This window comes from Oncorhynchus mykiss, chromosome 11, assembly GCF_013265735.2.
Source record: "Oncorhynchus mykiss isolate Arlee chromosome 11, USDA_OmykA_1.1, whole genome shotgun sequence".
NCBI classification, from domain to species: Eukaryota; Metazoa; Chordata; class Actinopteri; order Salmoniformes; family Salmonidae; genus Oncorhynchus; species Oncorhynchus mykiss.
In genome coordinates this window covers 46,253,726-46,276,586 of record NC_048575.1, presented here as the reverse complement: position 1 = coordinate 46,276,586, position 22,861 = coordinate 46,253,726, and the positions used below count along the sequence as shown (strand labels likewise).

At 41.0% G+C, this 22,861-nt stretch overlaps 1 protein-coding gene across 5 annotated transcripts in view; it reads right to left on the bottom strand.

The window, feature by feature from the left end:
• LOC110535759 (unconventional myosin-Ih) overlaps window positions 1-22,861 on the bottom strand; it is a 47,178-nt gene that overhangs the window by 5,660 nt on the left and 18,657 nt on the right. For 4 of the 5 annotated variants that reach the window (XR_005034639.1, XR_005034640.1, XM_036935551.1 and 1 more), the window contains 10 exons: window positions 22,454-22,534; window positions 22,072-22,177; window positions 21,784-21,901; window positions 17,995-18,108; window positions 17,829-17,905; window positions 17,679-17,747; window positions 14,924-15,008; window positions 14,555-14,717; window positions 14,360-14,443; window positions 5,453-5,546 (listed from right to left, as the gene is read on the bottom strand). Coding sequence is in view for 3 of the 5 variants with exons in the window: in XM_036935551.1 (XP_036791446.1) it covers window positions 5,453-5,546; window positions 14,360-14,443; window positions 14,555-14,717; window positions 14,924-15,008; window positions 17,679-17,747; window positions 17,829-17,905; window positions 17,995-18,108; window positions 21,784-21,901; window positions 22,072-22,177; window positions 22,454-22,534 (991 nt within the window). In the remaining 2 variants the exon portion in view is untranslated. The remainder of the gene's footprint in view (window positions 1-5,452; window positions 5,547-14,359; window positions 14,444-14,554; window positions 14,718-14,923; window positions 15,009-17,678; window positions 17,748-17,828; window positions 17,906-17,994; window positions 18,109-21,783; window positions 21,902-22,071; window positions 22,178-22,453; window positions 22,535-22,861) is intronic. The other variant, XM_036935552.1, reaches the window with a different exon arrangement.

Here is a 22,861-nt window from a genome sequence, read left to right as displayed (position 1 = left end):
AAATGAGTCTGACATAGTCTCTTATCTTACCACCACTAACGAGATGGGTGTGCTTGATGGGTGTGCTTGATGCATGTCGTGTCGGAGCTTCTCAAAGTCAAGGGGCGTGGTCAACAGTGCGCACCTCATCTCTGAGGTCACATCCAAACTGGTTCAATATTTGGTTTAATGCAGGAGAGAGCACTGAATCCAGCTTCACACAGATATGAGCTGGTGAAGGGTAGCCTACCACAAGTTTTATGGTGTTTTTCAGACAACTCGGAACTCAAGGTCAAATTATGACGTCAGTGATCTTCAGGTCGGAAAGCCGGAGCTCTGGAAAGAGGCCCGAGGTCCCGAGTTGGAATTCCGAGTTGGATGACCATTTCTTTCCGAGTTTCCAGTTGTCTTGAACGCACTGAAGTCAGAGATTTCAGAGTTCCCAGTTGTTTTGAATGCGACATAAATGCTCAGAGGGAAACGGCAGGGTATTCCCGTTGAGTCAGGAACCAAAACTCCTCTGTAGTGACCCGTAAATGCATTTGGTCACATGACAGCTCAATCAGCTGTTCGATTTCACTTACCAGCATGTCAGCAGAGCCAGGATCACATTGAAACAGATTGGGAAGTACATTGGCAATAAAAAGTATGTGAACCCTTTGGAGTTACCTGGACTTCTGCATAAATTGGTCATAAAATTTGATCTGATTTTCATCTAAGTGACAACAATAGACAAACACAGTCTGCTCAAACTAATAACACACAAACAATTATATGTTTTCATGTCTTTATTAAACACACTGTGTAAACATTTCACAGTGCAGGGTGGGGAAAGTATATGAACCCTTGGTTTTAATAACAGGTTGACCCTACTTTGGCAGCAATAACCTCGACCAAATGTTTTCTGTAGTTGCGCATCACACCTGCACAACGGGCAGGAGGAATTTTGAACCATTCCTCTTTACAAAACTGTTTCAACTGCAATATTTTTGGGATGTCTGGTGTGAACCGCTCTCTTGAGGTCATGCCATAGCCTCTCAATCGGTTTGATGTCACAACTCTGACTGGGCCACTCCAGAAGTCGTATTTTCTTCTGTTGAAGCCATTCTGTTGTTGATTTACTTCTGCGTTTTGAGTCATTGTCCTGTTGCATCATCCAACTTCTGTTGAGCTTCAATTGGCGGACAGATAGCCTTACATTCTCCTGCAAAATGTCTTGAAAAACTTGGGAATTCATATTTCCATCGATGATAGCAAGCTGTCCAGGCCCTGAGGCAGCAAAGCAGCTCCAAACCATGATGCTCCCTTCACCATACTTTACAGTTGGGATGATGTTAGTTTTGATGTTAGTGTGCTGTGCCTTTTTCTCTCCACACATAGTGTTGTGTGTTCCTTCCAAACAACTGAGATGTTAGCATGTCCCAGAGATTTCTTTAAGACTAGCTGACACTCTAAGATTCTTCTTCACCTCGTTGAGCATTCTGCGCTGTGCTCTTGCAGTCATCTTTGCAGGACGGCCACTCCTAGAGAGAGTAGCAACAGTGTTGAAATTTCTCCATTATAGACAATTTGTCTTACTGTGGACTGATGAACATCAAGGCTTTTAGAGATACTTTTGTAACCCTTTCCAGCTTTATGCAAATCAACAATTCTTAATCTTGGGTCTTCTGAGATCTCTTTTGTTCGAGGCATGGTTCACATCAGCCAATGCTTCGTGTGAATAGTAAACTCACATTTTGTAAGTGTTTTTTATAGGGCAGGGCAGCTCTAACCAAGATCTCCAATCTCGTCTCAATGATTGTACTCCAGGTTAGCTGACTCCTGACTCCAATTAGCTAATGGAGAAGTCATTAGCCTAGGGGTTCACATACTTTTTATCAACAGACACAGTGAATGTTTAAATGATCTATTCAATATAGACAAGAAAAATACAATCATTTGTGTGTTATTAGTTTAACCAGACTGTTTGTCTGTTGTTGCAACTTAGATGAAGATCAGATCTAAATTGATGACCAATTTATGCAGAAATCCAGATAATTCCAAAGGGTTCACATACTTGTTCTTGCCGCTGTAGGTCAATATGCGCTCTTCCAAGTGTTGGAGGTGAGCAGGCATCAATCGTGTGGGACACTTTACTGATGCTGTTTTCTGTTAGAAACATGCACAGCCGAGGGAATGGGGCATGGTTTGCTTTTGAAAGACTCTCCAATAAGAATTCCTTCCTTTGAATCCACTGATTCGGTCACTCAACTGTTGAATGTTTTTGTATTTCCCCTGCATGCTTGGGTTCGTTCACTTTCCCAAATATGTCTGTTACATAGGCAAGGAGACACATTTTATTTCCATTACAAAGTCGACCAAGTCTCTCTTTTTATTATATATTTTTTTAACATCTATTGTGAATGACAACAGTTCCCCTCTCAATTCGAAACATCTTTCCAACACTCCCTCTTGATAACCACCAAGGCTTGGTGTGAAATAGAACATTGTCATGCTTTGATCCCATATCTCCACATAGGTTTGCGAACAGGCGTGCGCGTCCTTGTGAATTGCATCCCCCGACATGTAGAGCGAACAAAGTTAATGCATGGGCATCTCGGCACCTCACAGCTAACGTCCATAACCTGGGGAGTTTTTGAGTCGTTCAGTCAGAGTCCCTCTTGATTGCTAGCAATAGCATCAATTATTTGCTCAACAGTGTTATCTGGCAAAGGTATTGATGTGAGTTTCTGTGCCTCTGTCACCCCACACATTGTTTTCACCATATCAATTGCGGCTGGTAGTATCAGTCTCTGGACTAGTGTGTGGTTTCACAGCGTAGCAGGTCTAGACGTTCACAGTGGGAATGGTTCAAGAACAACGGTCAAGTGTGAATTTGATCTTTTAGATGTGAATCATTTTCATTTAGATTTGTATGGTTAACCACATGACAACGAATTTGAGGTACAGAGACGATATTGTAATATATATATGGTACCAGGCAAAAGTTTGGACACAGCTACTCATTCAAGGGTTTTTCTTTATTTTGACTATTTTCTACATTGTAGAGATGTACATTAAAACTATGAAATAACACATATAGAATCATGTAGTAACCAAAAAAGTGTTAAAGAAATCAAAATATATTTTATATTTCAGATTCTTAAAATAAGCCACCCTTTGCCTTGATGACAGCTTTTCACACTCTTGGCATTCTCCCAGCCAGCTTCATGAGTCACCTGTAACACATTTCAATTAACAAGTGTACCTTGTTAAAAGTTAATATGTGGTTTTTCTTTCCATCTTAATGCGTTTGAGCCAATCAGTTGTGTTGTGTCAAGATAAGGATGGTACACAGATGATAGCTCTATTTGGTAAAAGACCAAGTCCATTTTATGGCAAGAACAGCTCAAATAATCAAAGAGAAATTACAGTCCATCATTACTTTAAGACATGAAGGTCAGTCAAATCTGAAAATGTCAAAAACTTTGAAAGTTACTTCAAGTACAGTCACAAAAACCGTCAAGCGCTATGATGAAACTGGATCTCATGAGGAGGATGAGTTCATTAGAGTTAACTGCACCTCAGATTGCAGCCTAAATAAATGCTTCACAGAGTTCAAGTAACAGACACATCTCAACATCCACTGATCAGAGGAGACTGCGTGAATCAGGCCTTCATGTTTGAATTGCTGCAAAGAAACCTCTACTAAAGGACACCAATAAGAAGAAGAGACTTGATTGGGCCAAGAAACACGAGCACTGTCAGTGATTTATTTAGAAAACACTTAACCAGCATGGTTACCAAAGCATTCTGCAGGGATACACCATCCCATCTGGTTTGTGTTTATTTTAAAACATTTTAATGTCATGCCCTGACCATAGAGAGACTTTTATTCTCTATGTTGGTTAGGTGGGGCTGTGACTAGGGTGGGTTATCTAGGTTATTGTATGTCTATGTTGGCCTGGTATGGTTCCCAATCAGAGGCAGCTGTTTATCGTTGTCTCTGATTGGGGATCATATTCAGGCAGCCTTTTCCCACTGGGTTTTTGTGGGATCTTGTTTTTGGTTAGTTGCCTGTGAGCACGCCATTAGCTCCACGTTTCGTTTGTGCTTTATTGTTTTTTGTGCCGGTTCACTAAATAAATAGTTAAACCCATACCATGCTGCACTTTGGTCCGACAGTCCTTACAACAACGTTCATGACAATTTAACTAGGCAAGTCAGTTGAGAACAAATTCTTATTCACAATGACAGCCTAGGGACAGTGGGTTAACTGCCTTGTTCAGGGGCAGAACAACATATTTTTACCTTGTCAGCTCGAGGATTCGATCTAGCAACCTTTCGGTTACTGGCCCAATGCTCTAACCACTAGGCTACCTGCCGCATATTGGGACTATCATTTATCATCACTATCATCACACCTCCAGGCTGTGTAAGGGCTATTTGACCAAGAAGGAGAGTAATGGAGTGTTGTTTCAGATGACCTGGCCTCCACTATCACCCAATCTCAACCCAATTGAGATGGTTTGGGATGAGTTGGACCGCAGAGTGAAGGAAAAGCAGCAAACAAGCGCTCAGCATATGTGGGAACTCCTTCAAGCTGTAATCAAGGCAAAAGGTGTCTACTTTGAAGAATCTAAAATATGTTTTGATTTGTTTAACACTTTTTTGGTTACTGTCATGGATCCCTCTGGAACTTTCATAGCGCACACCTAGCAGCTATTCCCACTGATTGTATTTGTATAATGTCCCCTTTGTTCACCATGGTGCTGTCGATTATTGTTACTACGTCTGTTGGTGCGTGTGAGTACCTGTGCTGTGTGTTATGGGCTTTCGTGCCCTTGTGGATTGTGCAGATGATTACGGGTCTCGTCCCGTGCGATAATCATTGTGTGCGTGTGTTATTTTATTAGAGGTACTCCACGCTCTTTTGTTTGAGTTTCAACCCTGTGTTTTTGTTACGTGTTTGTTTGGTCTTTGTCCTTGTGCCTTAACACAGCACGCCGTAATTTGGGCATAATAAAAAAAACTATTACGCATTCCTGCGCCTGTCTCCCGAATCTCTTCATGCCAAAGTGACAGTTACTACATTATTCCATATGTGTTATTTCATAGTTCTGATGTCGTCACTATTATTCTACAATGTAGAAAATAGTCAAAAATTATGAAAAACCCTTGAATAAGTAGGTGTGTCCAAACTTTTGACTGGTACTGTATATATATATATATATATATATATATACGATATACAACTATATATATCTAAAAAATATACAGTGTGTATATATATATATATATATATATATATATATATATATATATATATATATACACACACTGTATATTTTTTAGATATATATATAGTTGTATATCGTATTTTATTCTCAGGATTTTGGAAATTCTCCTGCAACCCCATATCAGGTCCCCTCCTGCGACCCCACATGGGGTTGCGATCCCTAGTTTGGGAACCGCTGTGCTACTATATACTGACTGATTCTGGTGTCCACATAGGGTTGGGAGACACTCTGTGGGTAGCTGTCCTTCTTGCCCTTGAAGATGACACTGGTGATCCCCTTGAGTTGAAGCTGGGAGGGAAACGCAATTAATAAACATCACAAAGATGGAATTACACATTCATGTGATCACAAACATCTGCATAGGCTATACAGGTTATACAAGGTTTAAAATCCTAACCTTTTAGGCCCCTATGCCTACAACACAGTAAATAAAATAAAACATGTACAGTACTGCAACAAAAGTCTGTTGCCTACTATATCCATGACGTAATGGATAGCAAAAATCTAGTTTTTATTTATCTGACTTTCATTTATCTGCATGTTCAGCCCTTAGATTGAACAACAATTTCACGTAAACAGTTGATTTCATGAGTTTGATTCACAAATGTCAATTTAAAGAAAATACGGTCCGCCAAAACAAAAATGAATGAATTTATATGAAGCTGTAAGTACAGAAATGGTTTGCTCAGTGGGAAATAAATATCCAACTCGTCAGTGACAACTGTCAGGAATTTGGAGTGAAAGTGTGAGCTTATTACTGTATTGTAGACACTATGTTCTGGGATTTCCTACGATCTTCTATGTAGAAGAACCCCTTACCTTCTAAAAACTCTTGTGTAGCTAGAGCGTGTACATGAGAGTCTCATCTTTTCATAGATAGCTTTTAATCGTTTTTAGTAGCTTAACCATTCGGATGTTTTAGTAAAAAAGACCCAGCCCGGAGCCTCTTCGGGATCTGCTCTTGTCTCTCAAACACTGCTCTAGCTCAGCCCCCGTTAATCACACAAACGAATGATTGGTATGGATGCAGAAAAAATAGACGACTCCAATGGTACAACCCAGAAGTCTGTAGCTCAAACACACTTTGTGTTTTAAAAGTCCTAAACAGGGGTGGAAGTAACTAATTACAAATACTCTTGCTACTGTAATTGAGTAGCTTTCCCGAGTACTTTGAGTATTTTTCTAAGTCAGTAATTACATTTTGACTTAAGTATGTTTTGAATTAATTATTGTATTTCACTACCTTTTTAAAGCCATAAATTACAGACTACAATTTTGTAGGCTATTCATAGTTTATCATGATGTTACATGGGCTGGGGCCCCTCAAATAAAATGTTGCGCATTGCTCACCAAACAGGCCAATCCAATTAAGACGTGCACGCAGACTGAACGATGATGGTAGGCAGATTTTCAAAAACGCAAAAATAACTTTGTTAGTCTGACTTGTCGTGAAAGAGAGTAAAACATTTTTTTTATCAAAGCGGTGTGTGTGAAAAACAATGGAGACGGAAGAGACTGAGGAGAGTCAGGAGACAATCCAGACACATACCCAGTGTCTGTGTCTTCTGGAAAACACAAGGAGGAGAATCAATGGTTGCATTTCATTGACCAGTTCTCCTTCAAGTACAAGAGAGGCCATCCTTACAGCTACAGTAAGTTAGCTAGCTAGCTGCATGGCTAACCAGCACCCGAAAATATTAGCCGTTATTGTGGCTAGCACGTCATTGTCACTATGTATGGTGGGCTAGGGAACAACATTAGCGAGGCTAACATCAAAAACAAGTGAACTAGCTAGCTATTTAGCTAACATTAGCTTGCTTGGTCATGACATATTTCGAGAGATTTAGGATTTTTAGCTATCTGATGTACTTAGTCATGTGCAAAGTAGGATAATGTTAATCTAAAAGCCAGACTCAGTAAGTATAAAATAGAATTGGTCAAGTTTCATTATTCTTTTATTCATTATTCGTTATTCGTTAACTATATTTGGTTAGATCACTCAGATGATGTATGAAAGCATAAAATAGCCAAGTATCACATAATTCAATCACATAAAATGTGCAGCCGTTCATTACACATTAATGAGAGTTGAAGTAGGCCTATCATTCATTACATTAACCTTAATGATTGATGTATTCATTCAACATCAGTGTTTCTCACAAATCATGTATTGTCTACTCATCAATCTCATTTCATTGACTGTGTGTCTGCATGTGAAGTGAGAGAGAACAATACATTAATGCATCTTGCATATGACTGTGTGTGTCAACACAATAGCTACAGCTAGACATAGGCTCATCTCATTAGGCAACTTTTTAGGTCTGAGAACATCTGACAGACTCATTACAGTCTCAGTATCTGAGAATAATAAGCAGTGATTTTAGCATGTAAATGTTGGTGGGGCAAAAAACAAAAAGTTGGATGCATTCCAGCAAAGCCACTACACAACACTAAACAACACTTATTGCAATATAACAGTGACAAACGGTGCCCACAAACTGTTAGGGCCTACATAAAGCTGTCCCAACAGCAGAGTCCCAACAGCAGTCCCAACACCTTACCACTGCTACACCTGGCTTTCCGCGGAGCCTTGTCTGGCAGTGAAACAGTTCATTCAGCCTCATTTACTGCCTTTAAAAAAAACTGCTGATATGGCTGACTTGCATAAACAAATGTGGTTTCTGGATGACAAGCGGATAAGAGGCAATCCGTATTTTCGATTAAGACATTAATGAGCGAAAGACCACCTATCTAGTCAATATAACTATTTGTTCAGCACTTTTGAAATGTACAGCGACAGAATTCAGAACATGGGCCGTTTTTACAGTGTACTCCCTGTACAAGTCAGAACCGTAGGATAAATATAGGGGACATATAAACAGACAATGAAAGCTCTTACAATATTCGATGATTGCATTTCTCTGAAACAGGTTATAGGATACATGTGCACAACCAAGTTAGAACAGAACGGTGAAAATAGACCAAATTATTAGGGTAAGGCACATTGAACACCGTTTGGGTCTTTGCGTGTCAAAAAAGATGCACGTTATATAACACTATTTGACACGTAAATAAGCCTTTAATTTGACACGTCAAATAACACAATTCTATTATAGAATGTTGTGTGTACTGAATTTCCAAGCGCCACCACTACTATCAGTAGCACTGTCAAAACTGTCCAAAAATGTTTGGCAAAGAAGCACACAACAGCCACGAACTATGTGTTTACAATACCACATTGGTGAAAATAGACCAAAATATTATGGTGAGGCACACAACATATACTTAGTATTACTTTCTTAGCTACAGTATACATTTCTCCCTGGCATATTACATAATTTATGCAGCAGAACACAATACATTTTTGGACTCATCTTGTGAAGGTGGCGTGACGGTCCTTTGTGCACTAATTTTGTCATCAAACTTTGTCATCAAAGTCTGGCATTCTCTGGATTTATAGTGGGAACTCGGGGGAAAAAACACAGAGCCACTCCATTGAATAGCAGGCTAACGTTAGTGGTTGCATTGCAATGCTTGTAGTTAGCCACTCTTTCCTTCCAAACGACTCATTGTTGAATTTGCGATTTCCAACTTCTTGTGTAATCTTTATGTCCAATGGCCGATGAGCACCGATACGTTTTATCTATAATTTCTCTTCATTATTTACCTTCATATGATAAGGATTAAAAAGGATTTGCCAGTGGATTGTTGATTCATGATGGTGACTGCTAGCTAAGACTTTGAAAGTAATATGTTGACATGTTCAGTCCAATCAAATCTACTGTAAATATAACGTGATTTGGCGTCATTTTATCTGTGGCCAATGACCTTGAGCCTTCTTGGAAGGGCACTTGTAATATAACTCTATTGCAGGACCCAAAGGGCTGAAATTTTGGATGGCTACCCTTACTAAGCACTTAAACTTGGGGATGACCTACTGTCCCCATGAGTGACAGAACACTGAGCCAATCACGGCGTAATGCTCCTATTTTCTGCTGGCTCGCCCAACCACCACAGAAAGCACTGAGCTAGGCTGAAACACCTGCATTTCAGAGCTGCCTTACTCAAGAAAACAAAAAAGAGAATGTGTGTGTAAGCAGCTTTATTAACTGAATAATATATATTATTTTACATTGTTTGTAAACTGATATGACACGTATTAATGCCAAAATAACATGCAAAACAGGCAAAACAATTGTGTGCAACGCTGTCATCAAGGCAAAGAGTGGCTACTTTGAAGAATCTCAAATATATTTTGATTTGTTTAACACTTTTTTGGTTACTACATCATTCCATATGTGTTATTTCATAGTTTTAGCTAGGTTAGCTACCTAGCTAATTTTAATAATATTAGTGTAGATGTGTCGAAACACCTCAAAACAAGACATGGTATCAATAATAAGATAAAACTAACTGAAACTATCCACCTACCATTCCCCACATGGCAGCTTCTTGTCATTGTTGCTAGCTATCTGGCCACCAAGAATCACAACAACACAGGATTTCTGCCCCATTGAAGCATTGTTTTCGTGACGTTATCAGCTAACCTGTCTATAGAGCTAGAGCCTCCATGTGGCAATTTATTAGATATCTAGGCTAATCAATGGAAGATGGAAATATAATAACAGAACTAAAAGTTAAAAGAGAAGGAATGGCTACCACACCAAGAGCCAACAATGGGCTGCTACTTAATAATCTGAATGGAGTGGAGAAAGCACACAGTTAAAGTTATGTAGCTAGTCTCAATTAGCCTAGCTAACGTTAGCTAGCTGGCTAGCTAGTGTAACTAGCTTATTTTGGTTTGATGTGGTCAAGACTGGTACTATCTCCTCAGATGAGATTATACATATCTAACCATAAATTAAGGGCTCCACACAGTTAACGGATCCGTGACGGATCCAACGGAGCTTTGCTTGTGTAGTCCTGAAGTTCTACATACTTTTGTGCAGCAGAATCTTTGGAACACTCCATAGCTCCTATTCTAACCATCTCTCGCCAGCTTTGTATTCATCTTACCTGATGAAATTGCTGTACAATATGATCTTGTTGCCATCTAATGCACATTCAGATAAATCAGCGCTGCATAGGTCTCCCTGTCTTCTGCCGTGCCTTGATTGTATTACTGCTGATGATATCTGGAAATGTGCATGTACACCCTGGCCCATCTACTGTTGCAAGACCCAATTCTGTCTTGTGCTCTGATATATGCTTCACTGATTCTGGTCTCGTAAAAGCCTGGGTTTTCTGCACGTTAACACTAGAAGCGTATTACCTAAAATTGATCAATTGAAAGTGTGGGTTCACAGATCCAATCCAGATGTGTTGGTCATTACTGAGACGTAGTTAAGGAAAAGTGTTTTGAACACTGATGTTAACCTTTCTGGTTATAACCTTTTTCGGCAAGACAGATCTTCCAAAGGTTGGGGAGTGGTACTCTTTACCAAGGATCACCTTCAGTCCTCGGTTGTCTCCAACAAGTCTGTCCCCAAACAATTTGATTCTAAGCATTAAACTTTCAAATAGCTCTTTGTTGACTATTGCTGGGTGCTATCGTCCTCCATCAGCACCGGCCTGTACCCTACCTACCCTAAACTCTCTCCTGGCCCCTTACACTAAGTCTGAATTTGTCATGTTAGGTGACCTGAACTGGGACATACTTAAATCCACCTGACCAAGTCCTAAAGCAATGGGACTCCCTAAATCTTTCTCAGTTTATTACCAATCCCACAAAGTATGACTCCAAACATCCAGAAAAGGCTACTCTCCTCAATGTTACCCTCACAAATAATCCTGACAGTTATCAGTCTGGTGTTTTCAGTAATGACCTTAGTGATCACTGTTTTACAGCCTTTGTTTGTAATGGCTGCTCAGTGACATGACATGTCCTGATTTGTCATAGATGCTTGCTAAAAAACATTAATGAGCAAGCCTTCCTTCATGAACTGGCCTCTAAAATGATATAGAATCAGCTTCATCCCCTCTGTTGAAGACACTTGGACTTTCTTTTTTGATATTTTCAGTGTTATTGTTATCAAACACACCCCCATAAAGAAAATGAGAACTAAAAACAGGTTCAGCCCATAATTCGACCTTGATCTTGCAGAGTTACTCCACCTCAAGAATTTAATTTGGCAATTGCATTATAGGCCTATTTATATTTTGCCTTAACTTAGCAATAATCAACTGACTGGCTTTCTTGATGTCTATAGTATTCTCTCTAGTATGCACTCTGGTTTCCGCTCAGGTTATGGATGTGTCACTGGAACCTTAAAGGTCCTCAATGATGTCACCATTGCCCTTGATTCTAATCAATGTTGTGCTGCTATTTTTATTGACTTGGCCAAAGCTTTTGATATGGTAGACCATTCCATTCTTGTGGGACGGCTATGGAGTATTGGTATCTCTGAGGGGGTCTTTGGCCTGGTTTGCTAACTGCCTCAAAGAGTGCAGTGTATAAAGTTAGAACATCTGCTATCTCAGCCACTGCCTATCACCAAGGGTGTACCCCAAGGCTCGATCCTAGGCCCCACGCTCTTCTCAATTTACATCAACAACATAGCTCAGGCAGTAGGAAGCTCTCTCATCCATTTATATGCAGATGATACAGTCTTATACACAGCTGTCCTCTCTCCGGATTTTGTGTTAAGCGGTCTTACAACAAAGCTTTCTTAGTGTCCAACAAGCTTTCTCTACCCTTAACGTTGTTCTGAACACCTCCAAAACAACTGTCATGTGGTTTGGTAAGAAGAATGCCCCTCTCCCCACAGGTGTGATTACTACCTCTGAGGGTTTAGAGCTTGAGGTAGTCACCTCATACAAGCACTCGGGAGTATGGCTAGATGGTACACTGTCCTTCTCTCAGCACATATCAGAGCTGCAGGCTAATGTTAAATCTAGACTTGATTTCCTCTATCGCATTCGCTCCTCTGTCAACCCAGCTGCCAAACTAACATTGATTCAGATGACCATCCTACCCATGCTAAATTACGGAGACAATTTATAGATTGACAGGTCAGGGTGCTCTCGGGCGGCTAGATGTTCTTTATCATTCTACCATCAGATTTGCTACCAATGCTACCATCACTGCACTCTATTCTCCTCTGTAAAATGGTCATCTCTGTATACCCGTCACAAGACACACTGGTTGATGCTTATTTATAAAACCCTCTTAGGCCTCACTCCCCCCTATCTGAGATATCTAATGCAGCCCTCATCCTCCACATACAACACCCGTTCTGCCAGTCACTTTCTGTTAAAGATCGAAGTTAAAGGTCCCCAAAGCACACACATCTCTGGGTCGCTCCTCTTTTCAGTTTGCTGCAGCTAGCGACTGGAACGAGCTGAAACAAACACTCAAACTGGACAGTTTTTATCTCAATCTCTTCATTCAAAGACTCAATCATGGACACTCTTACCGACAGTTGTGGCTGCTTTGCGTGATGTATTGTTGTCTCTATCTTCTTGCCCTCTGTGCTGTTGTCTGTTATGATGCTACCATGTTGTTGTCATGTTGTGTTGCTACCATGCTGTGTTGTCATGTGTTGCTGCCTTGCTACGTTGTTGTCTTATAGGTCTCTCTTTATGTAGTGTTGTGTTGTCTCTCTTATCGTGATGTGTGTTTTGTCCTATATTTATATATTTAAAAATATATATAATAATATCCCAGCCCCCATCCCACCAGGGGCCTTTTTCCTTCTGGTAGGCCGTCATTGTAAATAAGAATTTGTTCTTAACTGACTTGCCTAGTTAAATAAAGGATAAATAAAAATAAAAAGACTGTTAAATCACTGTGGAGAACCCTTTAATCTACCAGTGCAAGTCGACTTGGTTGCTCTCTCTCCCCCCTCCCTGCTCCCCTCGTCTCTAGAGTCACAGGCGCACACCGCATTTGGTTCATTGTTATTTGTTGCATTTCCATGAGGTTTTGTTGTTGCCTTTAGAGCTAATTTGACATCAAATCTTTTGGGTATGTCCAGTGTGCCCTGGCACTCCCCATATTGAGAAGGGTGCAATTGCGGCCTGCAATTCGGGCCGTTCCTGCATGTTGGCATTCCTGCATCTGCAGGAACCCTTCTTTATACTTCTATTGGTAAATGTTTATGCTAGGACAGATGGGAGGCAGGGGGGGCGCTCCAGTATAGTAGGTGGCGTTAATGCACAATAACGTTGGATGGCATCCGCCGATAAACCCCACAGAAGAAAGGGCGGGGGGACAACTGTAGCTAGCTAGCTGTACACCGGTAGACAGTGACCTTCGTCCCAGCCTGTCGGGCACAGATTTGGCATGGGTCCTGAGATCCTCAAAAAGTTCTACAGCTGCAACATCGAGAGCATGACTGGTTGCATCACTGCCTGGTACGGCAATTGCTCGGCCTCCGACCGCAAGGCACTTCAGAGGGTAGTGCGTACAGCCCAGTACATCACTGGGGCAAAGCTTTCGGCCATCCAGGACCTCTACACCAGGCAGTGTCAGAGGAAGGCCCTAAAAATTGTCAAAGACTCCAGCCACCCCAGTCATAGACTGTTCTCTCTACTACCGCATGGCAAGCGGTAACGGAGTGCCAAGTCTAGGACAAAAAGGCTTCTCAACAGTTTTTACCCCCAAGCCATAAGACTCCTGAACAGGTGGTTACCCAGACTGGTTACCCAGACTATTTGCATTGTGTCCCCCCCCCCCCCCCCCCCCCAACCCCTCTTTTACGCTGCTGCTACTCTCTGTTTATCTTATATGCATAGTCACTTTAACCATACATCCATGTACATTCAACCTCAATTAGCCCGACCAACCAGTGCTCCCGCACATTGGCTAAACGGGCTATCTGCATTGTGTCCCACCACCCGCCAACCCCTCTTTTTACACTTCTGCTACTCCCTGTTCATCATATATGCACAGTCACTTTAACGATACCTACATGTACATACTACCTCAATACGCCTGACTAACAGGTGTATGTAGCCTTTGTCATTATACATAGTAACAGTACATCTACTTGAGTAGGATATTTCAGTATTCTATCAAATTCTGGTCCTAATTCAAGACTGGCGTGATGGTGGGACTCATTGGGTAAAAATGGAAAATGAAGGAGTAATTATGGTTTTACCTGTGCCTTCTGTTGTGCAGTGATACCTCTGATATACTTCCTCACCATGAGACGCATGTGGAGCTGACGTAGGATCTCTGAGGTCTGTACAAGTAGAGCAAGCACAGTTCCACAGCCAAGTTTCACTGAACTTCCCCTTTAAGCAAAATAGCCATCCTCAATTCAATGTAATTTAATTCCAATGTCAATACATACCTCCATCAATACCGGTGGAGGGGTTAGCCAGCTGGTTTTATCCAGAACCATTTTGGGGAGATTGTCTTTCAGCCTGTTTAGGTAGTTCTGTCTGACAAAGGCCAGGTATTCTGAGTTATCGGTGGTCTTTGCCTCCCCTCTGGCCATGTATCCTTTAATAAACCTGGGATAGAAAATTATCAAATTGTTCATGTATTTGTAACACTGCCCTCTGTCTTCTGTGACTGTGCTAGGAAATGATAAGCTTCAATCCACTATGGACCTAAACTATGACATAGTCTAGATTATAAACGAGGTTATGTAATTTTGGTTGATGGGTCAACATTGTAGTGCTAGAGCCTGAAGATATAACCTCGTCCTCCATCTTACTTCTTGATGACCTTGACAGCCCATTGTCTCCTCCCTTTCGCTTTCCTGGCTTGTACTCCTCGCCAGCAAGTCTCAATCTTGGTGGCTAAGGATCACATGACACAACAGGTCTCTTAATAAAAAATGGAGAGAACGGTGAACTCATTGAATGTCTCTGTATATTTAGTTTTAGTTCAGACTACTCCATTCTGTTTCCATGGCCAGCTAAATTAATATACAGCTTGTCTACAATGTTCCTGCTCTCCAAAAAAATTTACCATTTATCCTATATCATGTGACACACATCATAATACACTGAACAAAAATATAAACTCTACATGCAACAATTGAAAAGATTTGACTGAGTTACAGATTGTATAAGGAAATCAGTCAATTTAAATAAATCCATTAGGCCCTAATCTATGGGTTTCACATGACTGTGAATATAGATGTAATGGATTTCCTCCTCTTCGTCTGAAGGAGAAGGATAGGAGGACCAATGCGTGGTAAGTGTCCACTGTTGTTTATTTAAAACACAAACTGAACAACAAAACAATAAACGTAACGTGAATAACCGAAACCGAAAACAGTACCGTGTGGTGTAAAACACAGACACAATCACCCACAAACAAACAGTGAAACCCAGGCTACCTAAGTATGATACTCAATCAGAGACAACTAACGACACCTGCCTCTGATTGAGAACCATACTAGGCCGAACACAGAAAACCAACCTAGAAACACAAAACATAGAATGCCCACCCAACTCACGTCCTGACCAATTCAAACAAACAAATAACACAAATACTAGGGTCAGAACGTGACAACAGATATGCATCTGGTAGGGCCGTGGATCAGAAAACCAGTCAGTATCTGGTGTGACTACCATTTGCCTCATGCAGCGTGACATATCTCCTTCACATAGAGTTGATCAGGCTGTTGATTGTGGCCTGTGGAATGTTTTCCCACTTCTCTTTAATGGCTGTGGGAAGTTGCTGGATATTGGTGGGAATTGGAACACGCTGTCGTACACGTCGATACAGAGCATCCCAAACATGCTCAACGAGTGACATGTTTGGTGAGTACGCAGGCCATGGAAGAACTGGAACATTTTCAGTTTTCATGAATTGTGTACAGATCCTTACGACATGGGGCATTATCATGCTGAAACACAAGGTGATGGTGTCAGATGAATGGAATGACAATGGGCCTCGGGATCTCGTCACGGTATCTCTGTGAATTCAAATTGCCATTGATAAAGTGCAATTGTGTTCTTTGTCTGTAGCTTATGCTTGCCCATACCGTAACCCCACCGCCACCATGGGGCACTCTGTTCACAACATTGACATCAGCAAACCGCTCGCCCATACGAAGCAATACACTTTGTCTGTGATCGTGAGGCTGGTTGAACGTACCGCCAAATTCTCTAAAACAACATTGGAGGGGGCTTACGGTAGAGAAATTAACATTCAGTTCTCTGGCAACAGCTCTGGTGGACATTCCTGCAATCAGCATGCCAACTGCACACTCCCTCAAGGCTTGAGACATCTGTGGCATTGTGTTGTGTGACAAAACTGCACAATTTAGAGTGGCCTTTTATTCTCCCCAGCACAAGGTGCACCTGTGTAATGATCCTGCTGTTTAATCAGCTTCTTGATATGCCACACCTGTCAGTTGGATGTATTATCTTGGCAAAGGAGAAATGCTCACTAACAGTAATGTAAACAAATTTGTGCACAAAATCAGAGAGAAATAAGCTTTTTGTGCATATGGACAATTTTGGGGATCTTTTATTTCAGCTCATGAAACATGGGACCAACGCTTTACATGTAGCATTTATATTTTTGTTCAGTGTATATTTAATAAATATATGCCATTTAGCAGACACTTTTATTCAAAGTAACTTACAGTCGTGCGTGCATCCATTTTTGTTTTATATGTGGATGGTCCTGGGAATCAAACCCACTATACTGGTGTTGCAAGCACCATGCTCTACCAACTAAACTACAGGCAGTGTTTGGGAATAGTGAACTACATGTAGTTCAACTAGTAATTTAACTACATTTTACAGTAGCTTAGTGGTAGTTGAACCTAATTCAAATCTAGGTAATCTTTTCAGTAGTCAATTACTTTTTTGCCATGTTAACCCCTCTGCTAACATATGAACCTAAATTGATCTGTTCTTCTGATTTGTAGTCTATGATATAGAATTTTTCACGATGGAGTAGTTTGGATGTAGTGAACAACTTTTTCAACATTTTTCTTAAAGCACAACTCCACCACTTTTCAACCTCATTTTCATTACCTCCAGCACAATACCAGTGTCAACATATTTTCACAACGGCACAGTTCTACGTTTTGTAGAAGTTATAAAGTTAAAAAGTTCTACCCGATGACATCATTAAAGATGAACAGTTATTTTAAAACACTACGAGATTCGCAGTGATGTGAGGAGCAAGAAAAGACCCTCCCTTTGGCTAGAAACTCTTGCAGCTTTTGAAAATCCCTGTTTTTTAAATTTTAATTTCTTCTTATATTTTTTTTTTACCACAGATCATAGAAATGTACTGTTTTCACATATGTAGACACTGGTTTGGTGCTGGAGATGATGAAAATGAGGTTGAAAAGTGGCGGACTTGCCCTTTAAGGGTAGCTTTAGTGTAGCTTAATGTCTTCTAGTGTGAAGGAATTGGTAGCTTGGTAAACTATATTTTTAGAGTAGCTTCCCCAACAATGGCTACAGAGGACCACACCATGTAGCCTAGCAGTCACTTACCGGCTTCTTTCTGTCTTCTGAATTGTCCTTTTTGCCAGTATGCCTTGTACTGGGCCTGAATCCTTGATGCTGTAATATCAATGAGTAATATTAAAATCTCTATGCAAATAAATAAAACCTCTTGATTTATCTTAGTTTTCCTGTCCTTACCAAGATCATGTTTGCAGACCTCAAAGGCATCCTCTGTAGCAAAAAGTGTCCTGGGGTGGCGGATAAATATCTTGGTTCTAAAGTGAAATGGAAAGGTAACAGAGTTCTGTATGAACCAATTTAGTCAAGGAGAAATGAGTTGCCCGCACTGGTTAGCTGCTCTCACCTGCCCATTTTGTACTCATCTGGCAGGTAACCTAGGTGCTGCACCAGCACTTCCACTCCTTCTGCAGCCACTCCTCTCCAATAGGGCCAGGTGGCTGGGCATAGGGGCTTGTATCTGGAGGTGGATCACACATCACCTGATTGTCCTAGACCTAGATGGAGTAGGCCTAATGCTCTACAGTATGTTGTACTGCATGTAATACCTGTGCTTGTTTGTGTTGAGACACAAGACAAATTTCCCCAAGGGGACACAATAAAAAATTAATAATAATGGACAGGTAGACATTTAAAAAATAGGGGATGGTTGTCAATTTTTTTTTTACTTTGGGGAGTGTTGTGTTTTTTATTGGGCACAGGGGAGGGTAGTGCATTTTTTTTCAGTCTTTAGCAGGTTTTACCATATCATTTTTGGTTTATAACTTCTTACACATAGTCACATTTCCTTATCTGCTTGCATGTGCCTCCACCATATCAATGTGTTTTGGTATGTCCCTTATGCACTACACTTTTCTACACACTAACTTATACTGTGCCTCAGATCAGTAATAGTCTTCCAGTCTAACTGTCATAGTGACATATGTAGTTGTAGGTGGATCGTTTGTCAAGATATGCAATAGGCTAACTAGCAATCATACCACATATAAAAGCATTCAAAGCAGCATCAGTTTTCAATGTGAATCCACAATAACAAATAGGAATAGCTGATAGACAGTGTAAAGGCCAGCTGCATTATTGTGCATGAAAGAACAGTGAAGACATGAGACACGCAGATCAGAAAGCTCCCCTGTAGATCTTGTTTAGGGACAATACAATTATCCTAGCTAGACTAGCCAACAACACCACAATGCAATGAATAATTGTATTACTGTTTTCAAGTGTACAAAATGATACACTAGGCTGCAGTGAAAATATAACTTGGCAACGGCATTGATTTCAATGTTTCATTCCATTTGGATCAGTTGTGGATCTCCTCTCGGCAGTTTATAAGGTTTAGAAAGACAGTAGCAGGCCAGTCGCTGTATTTTTAATTCTGATACTGATGCGCTGTCTGTTGCAGATCATCAGTCTCCCATGTCGTCCTATAATAACGTGGAAACATAGGTTCTAGGTGCACGGGGAATGGCCTAACGCTTTAATACAGCCTAAATATTTACAGTATAATTTAACTTTTAAAATGTATTACCTTTTATATGTGGTACGAACATTCACAATGTTTTAATCTGATAAGGGATTAGGCTACTTCAAAAGTCTCCCATAGGCATGCACGCGTTTGTCCAAAATATAATTCCAGCATCCTCAAAATGGCTTCACATTAACCAGGTTCCATCCAACATTTTTATGCGAGTAGAGTACACTCTTAGAAAAAAAAGTGCTATCTTGAACCTAAAAGGGTTCTTCGGCTGTCCTCATAGGAGAAACCTTTTGAAGAACCCTTTTTGGTTCCAGCTAGAACCATTTTGAGTTCCATGTAGGACCCTTTCCACAGAGGTTTCTCCATGGAACCCAAAAGGGTTCTACGTGAAATCAGAAAGGGTTCTCTCAGGAATCAAAAAGGGTTCTCCTATAGGGACATCTGAATAACCCTTTTGGAAACCTTTGTCTAAGAGTGTACATGTAGATAAAACATGTCACGACATCATGGGAAAGCATGCAGTTTTTTAGGATACAGATTAATTAAGTTATGATGAACTTCACAAGGTGGTGAAAGTGCACGGTGATGAGCTTTATGTTCCTTTCAATAAATATCAAGGGTTCAGGCGACATGAATAAAATCCAATCAAATCAAATTGTATTGGTCACATACGCATGTTATAGAAGAAATTTAGAAATATTAGGACGAGCAATGTCGGAGTCCGGAGTATATATATATATACATACACACACAGTATATACATGTAAATGTGATGGGATGTATAGACATTATGGCCATCATGTGGATAGAATATATAGTATATCTGAAGAATACATGTGTAGAATAGTACATGTACAGCAATGGTTGAATAGGATGGACTTGACTAGAATACAGTATATACATATGAAATGGGTAAAACAGTATGTAAACATTATTAAAGTGACCAGTGTTCCATTATTAAAGTGACCTGTGTCCCATGTCTATGTACATAGGGCAGCAGCCTCTAAGGTGCACGGATGAGTAACCTTGGGTGGTAGCCGTCTAGAGACAGTGACTAAGTTCATGGCAGGGTGCTGGGTGGAGGCCGGGTAGTGATGGCTATTTAACAGTCTGATGGCCTTGAGATAGAAGCTGTTTTTCAGTCTCTCGGGCCCAGCTTTGATGCACCTGTACTGACCTAGCCTTCTGGATGATGGCGGTCTGTGGCTCGGGTATGCGTGGCCACGCAGTCATGGGTAAACAGGGAGTACAGGAGAGGGCTGAGCATGCGCCATTGGTGTTGTTGTCTACCTTCACCACCTGGGAGCGGCCTGTCAGGAAGTCCAGGACACAGTTGCACAGGGCGGGGTTCAGACCCAGGTCCCCGAGCTTAATGATGAGCTTGGAGGGTACTATGTTGTTGAAGGCCGAGCTGTAGTCAATGAACAGCATTCTTACATAAGTATTCCTCTTGTCCAGATGGGATAGGGCAGTGCAATGGCGATTGCATCATCCGTGGATCTTTTGAGGCGGTATGCAAATTGCAGTGGTGCTAGGGTGTCGGGTAAGGTGGAGTTGATATACTCTTTAACTAGCCTCTCAAAGCACTTAATGATGACAGAAGTGAGTGCTTTGGGTCGGTAGTCATTTAGTTCAGTTACCTTTTGCTTTCTTCGGTACAGGAAAATGGTGGACATCTTGAAGCAAGTGGGGGCAACAGACTGGGATAGGGAGAGATTGAATATGTCCGGAAACACTCGAGCCATCTGGTCTGCGCATTCTCTGAGGACGCGGCTGATGATTGATGTTTGGCTGCCGTTTGATAAACAAAAATAATTTTTGTCCATAATAATCACATCATTTAGTAGGCTAACCCGCACTGTATCTGCGAGCAGTTGACTAGAACGCACATGCTAATAGCAGAGTGGGAATATTCGCTATACTTACGCAACATTTTTTGTGACAAAACCATCAGTATGCCTAGAGTTGACTCTGTTTCATGTCGATGCGTTGTTTCTGTTTTGCGTTGTTTATTGTTGTGTTTATGGTTTTGTTTATTTATTAAAACGCTCGCTCCCTGTACTTGCTTCCCGACTCTCAGCGCACTTGTTACAATTGACTTCAGGTATCCCTGGTGGTAATTTCCACAACAATTTTTTGTTTTACTGACATATAACCAACCATTCAATCAATCTAAACTGTGCAGCGGCCATTTGATGAATGGAAAGAGACATCTGTTACAAAACACAAACGTTCAATGACATTCAATACTGGGTAGGGAGGGATGTATTTTCTGTTGGTCAAGATTGACATAGTCTATTTATTGTGGTGTTAACGCAAACCGTGATATTGAAGTTGCCGAAGTCAGTATGCTTTATAGTTGTGTGCTGCATTGACACAAATCTGTTGGTGGAAGATTTGTTGCATATATATATATATATATATATAATTATAAATATGGCATCACAATGTTGAACATCTGACTTATTTTGAGTTCATTCTATGAGGGGGGGTGTGCAATTTATTTTACTGTACAAGAGCAGGGTCATGTGAAAATATTTTTTACGTTTGGGAGGTGGATGCAATTTTTTGACCAGGCCCCTAATATCAACAGCTCATGTGAAGGCAAAATCATAGGCTGAAATTCCTCCCTCTACGTAATAAGTTCTATTGTCCTACCTCTGCAGAAAAACGTCATAGCGGCATCGGTATGCAAAACCTGCCCGTCTGACCCTAAGGTGTTCCATCAGCCCCAGGTACTTCACTTGGTGCCGAACCAGCACGTCGTCAAACTGCCCTGTTGTGCGTGTGCGCACACAAAAGGAGGGAAAGACAGAGGGCAAAAGAGAAAGAAAGGAGGAGAAATTGCTTCATAAACACAGTTGGCAGGTTGCCGTTTTGCAGTTTGGAAGTGCCACCAGCTGGTGAAGATGTGGTGCACGTGGTGGAGGTCAGAGGGTCTCTCACCTGGCTGTTGGGACTCGTTAGATTTGAGGCAGCGCACATACCAGGGCTCCTTAGACATGAGGATGTCTGTCAGTCCCAGCAGACTGCTCTTAAACTGGCTAGCAACCTACAAAGAAACAGGCCTGGAATCAGTGTCAGTTCTAGCAGACTGCTTTTACAATTTAGTGTTGTTTCAAGGGGACAATGAATAATCTAATTTAAACACAGAGCACATTGCTTTTCTCAGTTATTGGTAATTCTGAAAACGGTACGTCCCCATACAGCCATGCTATATTTAATATGTTATACTATTGAGGCAATGTACAAGGAAAGAAACAATGTAATCGTGACTTCAGGGGGACAGATGGGAAAGAGGTGGGAGAAAATCTTGGTGAGCTGTCACCGTCTCTGGTCGCCGCCTGCCATCCGACTCCTTTGATGCAAAGCACTCTCTGACTATGGTATTTTTAGATTGCCGCATCACCTGTGAGTAGGGAAAGGGGGGGGGGGGTTAAACAATAGAATTAGGAATTAAAATAACAGAATGGACATGAACCTGATGATTGGATAAAGGTCAGCCTTTTTGGTCAAGGAGGTGCCAGTGCTATGATAAGATATTGTGTCAAATAAAGAATTTGAAGAATTGATCGGCACTGTATGTTAGCTAGCCAGTTTTAGAAGAATGATTCCATACATTTGTTTTTATTAACTGCCAATATGACAACATTCCATTCGAACAATGCAGTCAATCCTCAGCTGAAATCAGTTGATGATAGGACTTCTACAAGTTGTAAATGCAACAAGTACTAAT